Source organism: Mastigoproctus giganteus, chromosome 7 (genome assembly GCF_048544385.1).
Source record: "Mastigoproctus giganteus isolate SK-2022 chromosome 7, ASM4854438v1, whole genome shotgun sequence".
NCBI classification, from domain to species: Eukaryota; Metazoa; Arthropoda; class Arachnida; order Uropygi; family Thelyphonidae; genus Mastigoproctus; species Mastigoproctus giganteus.
In genome coordinates, this window is record NC_143581.1 from 225,568,605 (window position 1) to 225,584,490 (window position 15,886).

The 15,886-nt window shown below is 38.9% G+C and overlaps 1 protein-coding gene across 1 annotated transcript in view; it reads left to right on the plus strand.

Moving 5' to 3' along the window:
* LOC150083731 (uncharacterized) overlaps positions 1–15,886 on the plus strand; it is a 179,705-nt gene that overhangs the window by 85,428 nt on the left and 78,391 nt on the right. The window contains exon 5 of the mRNA XM_090377448.1: positions 13,611–13,794. Coding sequence (XP_090233574.1) covers positions 13,611–13,794 — 184 coding nt within the window. The remainder of the gene's footprint in view (positions 1–13,610; positions 13,795–15,886) is intronic.

Below are 15,886 nucleotides of genomic sequence, written 5' to 3' on the forward strand. Positions count from 1 at the left end.
AATCCAGCTCGTGAGTGACCCTTTATAAAACCATGCTGGGTATCCTTGAGAATTTCAATTCGATCCAAATGATCCTGAATTCCACTCTTGATCATTGCCTCCACGATTTTCCCTAGTGAAGTCAGACTGACAGGTTGATAATTTCCCACTTCGCTCTTAGAGCCACCCTTATGAATGGGAGATACATTGGCACTTTCCCAATCCAAGGGAATCTCCCCAGAGTCTAGTGATGCTCGCATAATTAGCCTCAATTTTTCAATGGTTCAATGCACTCACTTGCCACCTCCCTTAAGATTATAGGGTATATTCCATCAACTCCAGGAGCCTTACTGGCCTGTAGGCTTGAAAATTTTTCCATTAAATAATCTTGCGAAATTTCAATATTGATACATGTTGCATATGTTTGGAAGAACGAAGTGGAATTAGTTATACCTATTCTAGTTATTACTTGAATTTTATGCATTCTGGTTGAAATTTTTTTTTTTTTTAGTTTGGAGTGTTTAGGTGTCCCGGTAAATCAAGGGTCTGCTGTATATCATCTTGCCTAGAAATCAAAGTATCACCAAAGATAAGCATAGGAGCAGAAGAATCCTTTTTGCAAGATATAAGACAGGACTCAGTTTTAGAAGGATTGAAATCAACTAAGTTGTCTTTGCCCCACTGGAGATCGGCATTTAAGGAATTGGTAGCAGATATTTGAGAAGTTGAAGCTGATTGAGCAGGGCAAGGTTTCTCAAACTGGAAAGTGAAATGCAATGTGCTATCATCAGAAAAACTATGGATAGGATTTCTGGTCAATGGAAGAAGGTCATTAATATACACAAGGAAAAGAGTGGGGGGGGTAAGAACTGAACCTTGGGGGACACCAGCATTAGTGGAGAAGTTAGAAGACAGAGAGCCATCTATCACCACCCTCAGTGAGAGGCACCTCCGTAGCCAGATGGGCCGGAGCAGCAGTGCGTAGCACACGCTTCTTGATTAGACTGGGGTTCGAGCCCATGACCACCAAATATGGAGGATGCAGAAAGGCCAGGGAATGACCACTGCGTATCTCTGGAGCAATATGGCCTTAGTTGCTAATGATCCTATAAACCAAAAAAGTGAGCAGTCAGAGAGAAAACTGGATAACCAATTACAAAAAACAGTTGGCCAACCATAAGATGGAAGCTTGTTTAGAAGACCTTTATGCCAAACACGATCGAAAGCCTTTGAGATGTCAAGAGCAACTGCTTGTGTTTCACCGAACTCTTCCGTTGAATTTATCCATACATGGGTAACATAAGCCAGAATATCACCAGTGGATCGACACTGGCGGAATCCATACTGGCGATCGTATATAAGACGGGAGGTTTCTAGGTAGTTTAAGAGTTGGCAGTTAATTGATTTCTCCATTACTTTAGAAGGAGTAGAGGTAATTGCAGTGGGACGATAATTGTATCGGAGGGATTTGTCACCCTTTTTATGAACTTGCTAGATATGAGCAAATTTCCGAGCAGAAGTAAAAGCACATTTGGAATAAGAAAAAAAGTGAAAAAAGGAAAAGAACAGGAGTAAATTCAAGAGCACAGATTTTGAGAACAAGTGGAGAAATACCATCACGACCTGGAGCTTCATTAGCATCAAGATTTGTGAAAATCCTTCCGACAGAAGACCACAGGAGGCATTAAATGGAGCATGGTGGGGGGGGGGTGTTTTTTCAAAATCATTAATACATGGGTTGGAAGGAAAATGGGATGCTAGCAGGTCAGCTTTATCCTTGACTGAAGTGACAATAGAACCATCTGTTTTTGACAGAGGTGGGAGCAGAGATGGGTAAAAGTTGCAGCCAATGGCTTTGGCAAGAGACCAGAATGCTCGGCTACCATTAGGACAAGAAGCAAGTTTTCTGCTCTTAGCCTGTTCAAAATCTAGTTTGGACTGATTGACTGCTTTACAATTGTTGTGAGCTTTGGTGTAGGCAGAAAATGAAACTGAAGGATTGGAAACAAGCCAATTACGATATGCACATTCTTCTCTTGAACAGCCTTAGCACATTTATTGGAAAACCAGGGTTTAGGTAAAGGACGAGATTTTAAAATGGAATATAGAATAAAGGATTCCATTCCTACAAGCATACTTTCACTGACATGATCTGAGCAAATGTTGACATCAGGAGTTTTGAAACAGTAATCCGACCAAAGAAAAGAAATCTTGCAGGTCAATCCATTTTGCATTCTTGTAATGCCAAACAAAACAAGGTTGGGAATACCCTTGAGATAAAGGCTCCATTGAAGAAGAAGCAATCACCAAGTCGTGATCCGAGGTGCCTAAAGGACCACTCACTTTGACCGTATACTTAGAAGGGTTGTTTGTGGAAAAAGATCAAGCGTGTTGATCTTTATGTATGTATGGTTAGGATTGCCAGTATTCTGGTAGCTAAATGAACAATCTGTGTGAGGTCATTAGTAATTGCAAAAGGCTCTGCATCTCAACCAGCTGGGTCTGTGTGACTAGAAAACGGAAGCTTGCTGGAGTTGTGAACATTGAAATCACCAAGGAAAATTACCTCACTGTTAGGAATGTTGCACTGGAGAAAGTCAAGTTGCAAAGAAAGGAAGTCAGAGAGTTCCAAGTTATTAGTGGAGTTGGGAGAACGGTAGAGACAACAGATGAATTTAACAAAATGAGGTAGAGAGAGAGATTTTAAGTCAGAGAAGATTGAAAAGAGGAGATTCCAAACTACTTCCAAACCTTTTTGAGGCGAAAGTAATCATACAGCGAATAATTTGGGCAACTGAGATGAGCAGTGGTTGAATCAACCGATAACTGAGATTCTGTCAGAAAAAGCACACAGGGTTTGGCAGACTGTAAGTGGAAATGGACACCATTGAGATTTAAACTAAGACCGTGTATATTTGTGAAATGAACTAGAAAGTGTTTGGGAGGTTTAGATCTTTTTGCAGATAAGCTTGTTCTATAAGTCCGGCAATTTATGGTATATTCAATAGTAAGAAAAAGTGGGTGGAGCATGCTGTATGAAGTAATGAAATTTTTGGATATGGCATACACATGGTAAGAATGTACCCAGATCCTTGACATAATGTGGCCTCAACAATGTCCCCCCCCCCCCCACATACACACTACTTGGGCTCTCTCCCCTCACTATCTGGCAGAGTATCAAAATTATACACTAGTTGATCCAGAAGCCTCCTAGAGAGTTACCAATAGGTTCGGTCACATGTACTAACTAGCGGACACCGTTTTAGTGCTATACCCTTGAAATGTAAGGAAGTTTGGATCTTGCCATGGTGTTCATCATAACTTCAAAAGACGTCAGTCATACTGCATGATGGAAGAGATGTGGAAAGGCTGACCGGAACTTAGCTCTGGAAACTAAACATGGGTTCCACCACTTCAAGCCTCCAATAAGCAAAGTGGTGGTATTACACCGGTTAATGAGAGTTGCAATACCACCTAGTATTGCCAGGTAACACAGAGGGGAGTGGTATTCCTCTGTGTGGTGTGGGTGCCACACTTGACCCCTGCTTACGTTGGTTCACACCTGAGTGGTCACCCACAGTGTGCTTGCGCATGGGGATTACTAACAGTCCCACCATCATGAAGGTTTAAGCAGAGGATTTGGCTGTCACAGATCATCCGGACTTCGCCAAAATTGGGTCCACTTGACTTGAGTGTCACCCGAATATCAGTTCAATCAGTGTTTTAGACTCTCAGGTAGCAAGCACAACTTGTCTGGCTTATCTGAAAGAATGTCTGCGGCAACCTCAAAGGTACGAAGCCTTGCATTGTTATGAAGTACAAGCACACTAGTTTCCAGCATCTGGAAGCTGGTGTGTTCATACTCTGCTTCTGGCCAATTTTTGGGCATAATTTGTGATGAAGAAATGTTGCGTCGTGGTCTACAGTTTACTGATCTTCCAAGTGGCACAAGATCATCGTCAATAAAGCCCTCATAATCATTGGCTATGTGGCGTTTGTTTCACATATGATTATTGCTGGTGACATTTGGAGGGGGAATGGTGAAGATGGATGTTTCCACTCAGCTGATTGTAACTTCAATTCTGGTTCAAAGTCACCAAGCCATACCTCATCAGTGCTAACAGTGTATTTTAAAAAGCCTTCCTTGTTAGTAATGTGCAAGTAACTGCATTGCAACTTCTTTACCTTTAAGTTCTGCTTACTATTCATCCGACAGGAAATGTGAGACTCATTCGGCAGTGCCCTTTCATTTTTGTAACACCTCAGTTAAAATTCGATGAACAGATTATTTTGGGATTATTATTTTCAGATTATTTTCCAGATTCGTTAGCTATTCCTTTACAGTTTATATATCTGTCTTCCTCCAAAATGGTGGTAATAATGACTGCAAATGTGTTCTCAGTCTACCTGAGCATTGCTTCGCTTTATGACTGGCCATCAGCCTAGCAAAAAAAAAAAAAAACGTGTGATAACAACAGTAAAACTAAAATTTTGGATATTTACTGAGGTACTCTATATAATAATCAACAAAAAGTATGTATTATTATTTTAGTTTTAACTAAAATAATACTTCAGTGGTCTGAACTTGGCGAAACCTTTGAGACCATTGTGAAATCATACTGCAATCTATTGCTGATTCACCACACTTCCTGCTACAGCTCATAAATTAGCCATAATTATGAGAGCATCCTTGGACTCAGGAGAAGTCCCCATGGACTGGAGATGTGCAGATGTATCTCCAATTCACAAAGGGTGACACAAGTAATTATAGACCTGTTAGTTTGACTTCTGTCCCAGGGAAAATAATGGAGTCACTAGTGAAAGAAGCATTGCAGGATCATCTAGACAAGACTGCAGTAATAATTCAGATACAGCATGGTTTTGTTAAGGGGAAGTCTTGTCTGACCAATTTCATTGGATACTATGACGTAGTCACAAAGGAACTGGATGCAAAAAATAATTTTGATGTCACATACAGTCCATTCCGGTTATTTGGGACACATCGGGACTAGTGCATTTTGGCCCGATTAAGCGGCTGCCCCAATTATCCGAAGTTTCACGTAAATAGTTAAATAGTTAAAAATACAATGTACCCCCCCCCCCACACACACCTTTACAGTTGGTTCACTGTACAACTCTAAAGCGTTTAGGGCATAAGCCTCAAGCTATGAAAGAGTCTAGACTATGTATAAATATAGTGCAAGCGCATCAGAAATACATAGCTATATCTGAATAAATCAGAATATTAGCAAAACAGCATCGTTTTAAGTTATATCTCATATTGTGAATACCTTCACAACGAGTTGCCATGAAATTGCACTACTTCGAATAAGTAACGCTTCACCTAAGGAGAAGACTAATGTTACTTATTCTAATAGACTAATTAGAAGACTGTCACTGTACAATCGAATCACGTTACGACGAACTCAACATAGTAAAGTACCGTTCACTATACGATGTGCAGTAAGCGCCGGTCATTGTGATCACGTTTGTGAATTGAATTTTAATTTTATTAAACAGCGATTCTAATTAGCGAAAATAGGAGGAATATTATCCACAGGCTATAAAAGCAAAGATATATTAAGCACAAATTTATCCTTTATTACCTTACCAATTAAAAAATTAAATGATACATGAAAATCGGAAGAATATGCATGATAATCGGAATAATTAATACGTATACTAACTATTTGACATTTCTGTTCACTGACATTTGTGGGTGGGGGTTAAAATTTAAAATAGTAAAAAGATAAGCAATCAATAACAAAGAACAAGGCACACACACAAATTGCAAGTAACACAATATGCGCAAGTGAGAGTTACAAATCTTTAAAAATAGGAATGAAGAGAAGATCTGAAAATTAATTTTTTTATATGATTGAAGATTTCATGGAAGTGTAAACACATTTCACCATAATAACCCACAGAATTCCAGCTGTCGGTATTATCGCAAATTCAGTAAGATCGAGTTTACTGTCTGTTTATGATAACTTTCACTAACAGAAAAGCCCAATAAACAGGTGGCTGCTAATTGTTTTTATTGTTTTATGGTTGTGACCTCCAGAATTTCGACCGAACCACATGGTACCGTCGGAGACAATTGTAGAGTAATCTCCAATGCTGCAGTCTCCTGCCCCGATTAAACGGCATGCTGTCCCAATTAAGCGAAGTAAACTCTGGCTATTTTCTTGATTGGTTTCTGTTTTTTAAGATTTGCCCCAAATAAATGGCTGCCCCAATTAACGGGTGGCCCAAATAACCGGAATCCACTGTACTTGGATTTCAGGAAAGCTTTTGATACTGTTGCACATTGAAGACTGCTGTACAAATTGGAGCAATATGGCATTAAGGGCAAGTTGCTACAATGGATAAAGGGATGGTTAATTGGGAGAAGACAGAGAGTGGTAATCAGTGGACACTGTTCTTTGTGGACTAATGTTATTAGTGTTATCCCCTAGGGTTCAGTGTTGGGCCCATTGTTGTTTTTTTTATATATCAGTGATATTGATGAAGGTATATCAAGCTTAATTCCAAGTTTGCAGATGAAATAAAGGTTGGCAGGGATGTTAATAACAGTAATGACAGTATGCTGCTGCAACAAGATCTGGAAAAGTTGGGCAAATGAGCTGAGAAGTGGCAACTGAAGTTTAACATTGGCAAATGCAAAGTACTGCATATGGGTAGCAGTAACCCCAGCGAAATGTACCAACTGGGTGATGTTACACTCAGGCTACTGGAGAATGAAAGAGACCTGGGAGTAATTATGCAGTCAGATTTGAAGTTTTCTGAGCAGTGCAGACAGAGTAGGTCAATGGGGTCTTGTCAATGAGATACAGGAATTTTGCTAGCAGGGATTAGGGGATGATTATCCCCTTATATAAGGCGATGATCAGGCCACACCTTGAGTACTGCATACAGGTCTGGAAGTCTCATTTTAGGAAGAATGTAAAGTTGCTAGAACGAGTACATAGGCGCCTCCGTAGCCAGGTGGGAAGGAGCAGCAGTGTGTAGCACACGCTTCTTGATTAGACCGGGGTTCGAGCCCGTCACCACCAAATACGGTGGATGCGGAAAGGTCAGGGAATGACCACCGCATATCCCGGAGCAATATGGCCTTAGTTGCTAATGCTCCAAAAAAAAAAAAAAAAAAAAAAAAACGAGTACAGAGAAGGGCAACACCACTGGTGAGGGGAACAAAGGGGGTGCCCTTACCAAGGGAGGCTTAAGTTCTGAAAATTGCAGCATCTGGAGACTAGGCACCTGCGAGGTGATCTGATTGAGGTGCATAAGGCCTTGAATGGATTTAGCAGGCGCAGTGCTGATGGGATTCTTCCTCTTGATTACAAACCTGAAGGGCATAAACTGAAATTGAGGAAAGACAGTTATCGAATAGATGTGCTATTGACTTGCCTTTAGCCAGTGGGTAGTTGATTGCTGGAACAAACTTCCATCTGTTGTTGTAGAAGTCGATAGCTTAAATAAATTCAAGGAAGAAGTCGACAAACGTTTGGAGTGAATGGATGGGTGAAATAGGATTTTTTTTTTTTTTTTTTTTTGGCTGATGCTGTATAAGTTTGCCTTCTTGCATCATATGCCTCTACTAATGCTAATGCTAAATTTTTATCTGAGTTTCGTCATGTAAAGTTTCAATTTTGATAAAATATCTTTAATCTGAAACTGTAATCTGACCTGAAGCAATATCGCCATTCAATTTTCACACAAAATTCAATGCAGGTTTCAAGCATAGTAATGTTGAGGTAAATCTTCAAATTATCCTGATAAATGTGAGGTGTGTATTACTTTCAGGATAACCCTCATACTCGATCTCGGGTCCAATCTCAGTGATGTCCATTTCTACCCGCATTCTGTCAAACTTCTACTTAATTTTTTTGACAGAGTCTCAGTTATTGGTTGCTTTGAACACCTCTCATCTATGTTGCCATAACTATTTGCTGTATGATTTTCTTTCACTTCAGTGGTGGTACTCATGCATATGTCCACTCTGATTTTCCTTGTCAGAAACTTGTAATTCTTCTTTTTGATCTCCTCTGGCTTATCTTTCTTTCTATACCATTCTGTCAAATTCATCTGTTGCTTTTTTTGTTCTCCCAACTCAACTGATCACTGAACTCAATTCCTTTCTTTGAAACTTCACTTTTTTCAGTCTAACCTTCCTAAGGGTGAGATAAATTTCCTTATTGATTTTAATATTCACGACTCCAGCTGATTTCAGTTTCATAGTTGATTTCACAGTTCCAGTTGATTGTGATGCTGAGACTTTTGGAGTTACTAATGACCTTACACAACTTGTCATTTATCTACCATGATACTGGACAATTCTAACCACACACCCAATGCTCTCGATCTCTTTCTCATCATTCAAAGTATAATACCATCAAATGTTAATGGTCCTCTAGGTGCTTTAGATCACTACTTGCTGATGGTCTCCTATCTAGTGGAGCCTCTCTCACATTGCCATTCCTAGCATTGTGTTGTTTGGCATTGGAGGAATGTGAAATGGGATGATATGCATGATTTCATTTCCTTGGTTGGAATGCTGTTTTAAAATTTGGTGATCCTCAGATCATTTCAGTGAAATTCTTGTAGGAATGAAATCCTTCATTCTGCATTTGATATTAAAATTAATCCTTTGTATTACCTTTGTTTTCCAGTAATGTCCTAAGGTGAGATAAGATTGTAGCATATTGCCATTGGCTTATTTCAAATATCCAGTTTCATTGCCTGTTTTATACTGAAGCCCACAACAATTGTAAAACAGTTATTAATCAATCCAAACCCTTTTTTGAACAGGCTAAGAGTAGAAAATTTGCTTCTTGGCCAAATAATAGGTGCATTCTGATCTCCTGCCAAAGCTGTTGACTGCAACTATTGTCCATCTATACTCCCACCTCTGTTACAACCTTAAGGTTCTATTGCATCATCAGCTAAAGATAAAGCCAACTTATTGGCACTCTACTTTACTGCTAACTGATATCACTGATATTGGTAAACCATCACCTACCATACAAAGTACATTCCATACAATGCTTCCTCTGGTCTTCTCACTGAAGGATGTTAGAAGAATTCCTAGTAGTCTTAATACTCAAAGCCTCAGGTTCTGATGGCATTTCTCCACTTATTCAAAACCTGCATTGTTCAACTTGCTACTTTTGGGTAACCTTTTTTTTTTTTTTTTTATATATACTTTCTTACTCCAAATTTCTAAGCAGAAGGCTTTTTTCTTTTCGCTTAGAAGTTAGCATTAGCAAAGGCACATGATGCAAGAAAGGGTATTCTCCATACCCTTGGAGAATGAAGCTTATACAGCATTAGCCAAAAAACAAAAAAAAAGCACACACACACACACCCTTCTCATTTCACCCATCCACTCACTCCAAATGTTTGTCTCGTTCTGCCTTGAATCTATTTAAGCTATCAACTTCTACAATGACAGATGGAAGTTTGTTCTAGCAATCAACCACCCGCTGGTTGAAGGCAAACTTCCGCACATCTATCCTACAACTGTCTTTCCTCAATTTGAATTTATACCCTCTCAGGCAATTATTCTGAGCAAGAGGAAAAATTCCATCAGCATTGAGCATGCTCAAACTATTCAAGGCTTTACACACCTCAATCAGATCGCCTCGCAGGTTCCTAGTCTCCAGACACTGCAGTTTACAACACTTAAGCCTTTCTTCATAAGAGCAGACGATACGAAGGTTGGCAGGGTTGTTAATGACACTAATGACAGTACACTGTTGCAACAGGATCTAGAAAAGTTGAGCAGGTGGGCTGAGAGGTGGCAACTGAAGTTTAACATTGACAGATATAAAGTACTGCATATGGTAGTACTGCAACTCTTTGTTCCATTCACTAATCTTGTTGCCCTTCTCTGTACTCATTCCAACATCTCTACATCCTTCTTAAAATGAGGCCTCCAGACCTGATACAGTACTCAAGGTGTAGCCTGACCATTGCCTTATACAAGGGGATAATCACCTCCTTATCCCTGCTAGAAAAATTCCTATATATCATTGACAAGTTACCATGAGTTACTCTTACAAGACCGTCTGCACTGCTCAGAAAACTTCATATCTGCCTGCACAATTACCCCAAGTCCTTTTCACTCTCCACCAATATCAGTGTAGTACCACACAGTTTGTTACTCTAGGGTTACTGCTTCTCATATGCAGTACATTTTATTTGTCAATGTTAAACTTCAGTTGCCACCTCTCAGCCCACCCGCTCAACTTTTCTAGATCCTGTTGCAACAGCGTACTGTCATTAACAACCCTGATATACCATCATCAATATCATTAATAAATACAGAAAACAACAATGGATCCAACACTGAACCCTGGGGAACTCCACTAATAACATTAGTCCACGAAGAGCAGTGTCCATTGATTACCACTCTCTGTCTTCTCCCACTCAACCATCCCTTTATCCATAGCAGCAATTTGCCTCCAATGCCACACTGCTCCGATTTGTGCAGCAGTCTTCCATGTAAAACGGTATCAAAAGCCTTTCTAAGATCCAAGTATATAATATCAAAGTTATTCCCTGCATCCAGCTCTTTCGTGACTGCATCATAGTATCCAATCAAATTGGTCAGGCAAGACTTCCCCTTAACAAACCCGTGCTGTGTCCGAACTATAACTGAATCCTTGTCTAGATGATCCTGCAATGCTTCTTTAACCAGTGCCTCCATTAATTTCCTTGGAAATTAATGGAGGCACTTAATTATAGACAGGTAATTACAGGTCTGTAATTACCTGTCTCCTGCTTTCAGGATTGAGGGTCACATTTGCACATCTCCAGTCCATGAGTACCTCCCCTGAGTCCAAGGAATCTCTCATAATTATGGCTAAGAGTTTGGTTACTTGCTTTGCGGCCTCCTTTAATATAACTGGATAGATTCCATCCACCCCAGGTGCCTTTCTTATGTTTATCTTCAACAATTTCTCCTCCACTTTACTCTCAGTTATTACAAGATTATCTAGCTTACTGCCATAGTTTAATACACCTCTGGCATTCCCCTTCCTGAATAACTCCTCATATGTGAATGTAAGTGCAAAATATTCATTTAGTTTGTTAGCTACCTGAGCAGGATCATCAACAGTTGAACCATCGATATCAAGTGGACCAATCTGATTCATCCCCTCCCTCCCTCCTTCTAGAGTTTTTACATAAGTAAATAACTCTTTGCTGTTTTTCTTTGCATCCTTTGCCAAAGATTTCTCATAATCTGCCTTTGTGACTTTACAGACCAGCTTATCTCTCGTAGATAGACCAGACTATCTATCGTAGGCTTCCATGTCACCCATTAATTTATATGTATCCCATGCGTTTTTCTTCTCTACCACATGTCTCATTAGTTCATCTGACATCCATTTAGGCCTTAACCTTGAACAATATTTCTTAGTTGGTATGTAAAGCCTAGTAGCCTCCAAGATTAATTCTTTGAATGCTTCCCATTTTGAATTTGCTGTTGGTAACATCATCAGTTGGTCCCACTGTATAGATATAGAATTTAAATACTGTCCCAGACCTCCGTAGTCTCCTTTACAAAAGCAAAATCCCTTCCCTTTACCCTTGATGGTAGTTACCTCTGAGTAAATCCCACTTCAGCACACTGTGATCACTGCCACCTAGTGGTTCCTTTATCTGCAGATTCTTAATGCATGAAGAATCACTATTGATAATCAGATCAAGAGTATTACTCCCTCTAGTTGCCTCCCAAACATGCTGATGTAGAAAACAAACATCCAATAAATCCACAAAAGCCTTGTTAGTGTGTGAGTGACCAGCCCACAAATTCCAGTCAATATCCGGGAAATTAAAATCCCCAATTATAAGACTGATTTACTGGCCCACTCTATTTCCCTGTACAGTTTCTTATTATACTCAACAGAGTCATTAGGCTATAACACACTCCTACTCTGAATTTTGCTTTCCCTGTGCTTATGTCACACCAAACTAACTCGACACTGCACTGTCCAACCATGTTGACTGGCTGTACTTCCTTGGATTTTATGTGTTTCTTAACCAATAGCATAACCCCTTCCTGTCCTGTCTATCCTTCTTGTACACATTGTATTCCCCAAATTCCAGTTCTGCATTCCTTTTATCTGTGTGACACCACATATCTGCTATCCCAAAAATATCTGCCTTTGAAGTTGTGACCAACACCTCAAATTCATCAAATTTATTTACGAAACTCCTAACATTGGTGCAATACACACAAGTATACATGCACCTGTTTCTATTCTTAGCTACCCTAACACAGCCCATGTATTTATTTGTTCCACAATGACTCCCAGCAGTCTCTGGAATCCCCTGCACCTTGTTTTCCAGGCTGCTGCTCATTTCAATAGAAGCAGTGCAAGACTCACTTTCAACTCTGCCAGCTCTGTCTACTGTTATTCTAATTAAATTTGCTCATATCCAACTGGTTCCTAAAAGGGGGTGACAAAACATCCCCCTCTCCTGTCATTGGTGCTATTGCATTTACCTCTACTCTTTTCAAAGTAATGTAGATATTCATCAATGGCCAACTCTTACACAGTCTTGAAACCTTCAATCTGATCAATGATCACCAATATAGATTCTGTTGAGGTTCCACTGTGAGATATTGTCTTATATTACTTGTCTTTGAGCAAATTCAATGAAAAGTTTGGTAAAACTCAAGCAGTTTCTATTTTTAAGGCTTTTGAATATGTTTGGCATAAAGGTTTTCTGAAGAATCTTATCTTAAGAATTTTTGACTTATTTTAATTGGATATCTAGTTTTCCCTTTGACCTTTCACTGCTGTTGATAGTAGATGTACTGTGTCTTCTAATTTGATTAATGTCGGTGTTACCCAAGGTTCAGTTCTTTTCCCACCGGTTTCCTCTTTTATATTAATGATATCCTTCCATTGACTGGAAATCCCATCCATAGTTTTGCTAATGATAGCACTATACATTCTACCCTTCAGTTAGAGAACCCTAGCCATGTGCAAATTGCCTCAACTTCTTGAATATCTACCACCAGTGTCTTAAATACTGATCCCTGGATATTTCTTCAATGGGGCAAAGAAAATTTAGTTAGCTTCAATTCTTCTAAAACTAAGTCCAAATGACTCTCAGGCATATCTATTAGGGAACACCTAACTTAATCTCTCTTGGCATAAGTACTTCACAGATATTGCTTCCTCTGCATCAAAAAACAAAAAAAATTTTCTTATTCACTCTTGACTTGCTCACTTTATACAACTGCTCACTCTATAGAAACCTCAAATTCATCCTACCATTAAATATTGTTCTGTCATCTAGGGTGGTATCCTCAAAAACCTCTGTGAAGCTTGTGGACTCCATAAAACGAATAGTCAGGTTAATTAATTACCCATCTCTTTTGAGAATATTGTAATTATATATGGCAAACAATGTTTCAGTCTGCAGAATAACTCTGGTTTTGACATGCCATGAATCCATCATGCCAAATGCAGCCTGCAAATGTTTAATGCCAGACTGATTTTGTTCCTTAGCTAGCATGTGATTTAGGAGAAGAATTATTATGTTTCATATTTCAAAACTTGTAGTTAACTTGGAATTAATTAAAAAACTAATTTCATTTTACCTTTATGTAGTACCAGCGGCCATTTCAAAGATCTAATCTTATTGTTATAAATCCCATACCCTTGGAGAATGAAGTGTCTGAAAAGGATACCTCAAAATGCATTCCAGAACTACTGTTACCACAAAGTACCTGGGACTCTAAAACTCATCAAGAGAAGCCTGTTTCAAAATTGCCCGAGCAACGAAAACATAAAGGTATTTTTCCAATTTAGTGCCCCTTTTTTTTTTTTTTTTACCTGTTGATTGAAATTAAATTATTGTTTGGGATGGCCCATACAGTTATAGTTATGCAAACTCCATTTCCATTCTATTTCACTTATTCATATCAGCAAAAATTTCATGATAATGTGTAGCCCTCATTTGAGTATATAGAAGTATATCAAGCTGAGACGTGTTTTTGTAAAGGGCAGCTCCTTGAACGTCAGTTCATCTCCACCTCGTATCTCTGTGAAGAACAGTATTACTACAAATGGGCCAGATATGTGTGTGTTCTGTTCTGGCCACTTTGCTACCCAAAAGCATCAGTCACCTGGACAGATGATTCTGGGCACTCGTCCACATCAAGCTGAGACAGAAATTCACACTACAGTAAAAGCTTTGTTGTACAGCACACGTGGGAATTATGATGTTCTAATTATCTGATCATCTCATCAACCTGGCCAAAAACAAGTGATAACAGTAAAACTAGAATTTTGGATATTTAATAAGGTAAACTATATTTTAATCAAAAAAAGTATGTATAGAACAATCAAAACAAGTAAAATTTTATTTTATTGGAAAAAAAAAAAAACTAATTATTGTGGTGAAATCACAATGGCCAAACATTTTATATATCAGATGCCACTAAATACCAAGTAATTATTTTAGTTTTACATTTTTATAGTTCCCTTAAAAAATAAATTGGCATGCGATATATTAAAAATTGATCATATGTTATCTTAATATATACAGTACTTGATGTTTTATTAATTTTATGCTAAAATAGGAGCAGACTGTGATGAGTTCTATTTCTTCTAATGTGAATTGCAAAGAAAACTACTCTAATTGTTGGCCCCTGTTATAGAATATAAATATGCCAGTTGCTACTAGAGCTTTCCATTTATCTAAGTGTTGGATAACTAAGTTCTTGTTGTAATCAGCTGATTCAGAAATAGCGTGCCATAAAATAAGTTATGGTTTTAAGGAAACATGAATGCACCTCTTTTATATATATACACACTGGTGTTCAAAGAAATGTATCACCCCTTAAAATTGTAATTGTCGTCCAACTAACATAAGTATATGGCAATATTTCTTACAGATTGCATCAGATAAGAGTGACATGCATAGGTGATGATGTAATATTGCATCAGCTGTTACTTTCAGCTATATAAGCATGCTCTGGGAGGGTTACAGTTATTCCTTGCTTGTGTCAGGATGGCAAGTTATGTGCAGTTGATGCCATGAAGAAAGAATGCTATTGTTGCTTTACGTGAGGAAGGATGTTCTTCCCATCATATCGCTTATAGAGTGTCTTGTAATCAGTCAACAATGAGTAGATTTCTTTCCAAACTCAAGAATACTGATTCTGTTAATAGGAAAAAAGGAACCAGATGCAAACGAGTCTCTATGCTAAAACAGGACCTCGTTTTGAAGCACTTACACCCTAAAAACTGTAGAGCTTCTTCATCTGAGCTGAAAAGAGAATGGGAAGAACATAAAGGAGTGGTAGCAAGTGCAGTACCAGTCAGAAGATGCCTCTTCAAAAATGGACTTGTAGCCCGTCGTCCTAATAAGAAGCCCCTCCTCACACAAAAAATGGAAAAGGCCCGATTAAAATGGTGTAAGGAGCATGTAAAATGGACCCCTGAGCAGTGGAAGTCAGTTATTTTCTCAGATGAGAAGAAATTCAACCTGCATGGCTCTGATGGGAGACAAATGATTTGGCGTCGACGTGGAGAAGAATACCATCCGGACTGTATGGTGTCTAGAGTGAAATTCCCTACCAGCCAAATGATATGGGGGGTGCATTTCGTATCACGGAGTAGGTCACCTGCAGTTTATAAAAGGTTCCGTAAATGCCAATGGATACCTGGCTATATTGGAAGGGAAATTGCTGTCAACGATTAGAGACCATTTCAACCTGCCAAGTAACTGCATCTTTCAGAACATCTCTGCAATTTGTCATCGGGTGAAAAGCGTAAGTAGGCACCTGTATTTACTTTAGCTTCATTTCTGCATTAGAGGTTCAAAATTAATGTGTTTACATTTGTTACAGGTGAAAAAATGGTTGGAAGAACAGTCCATT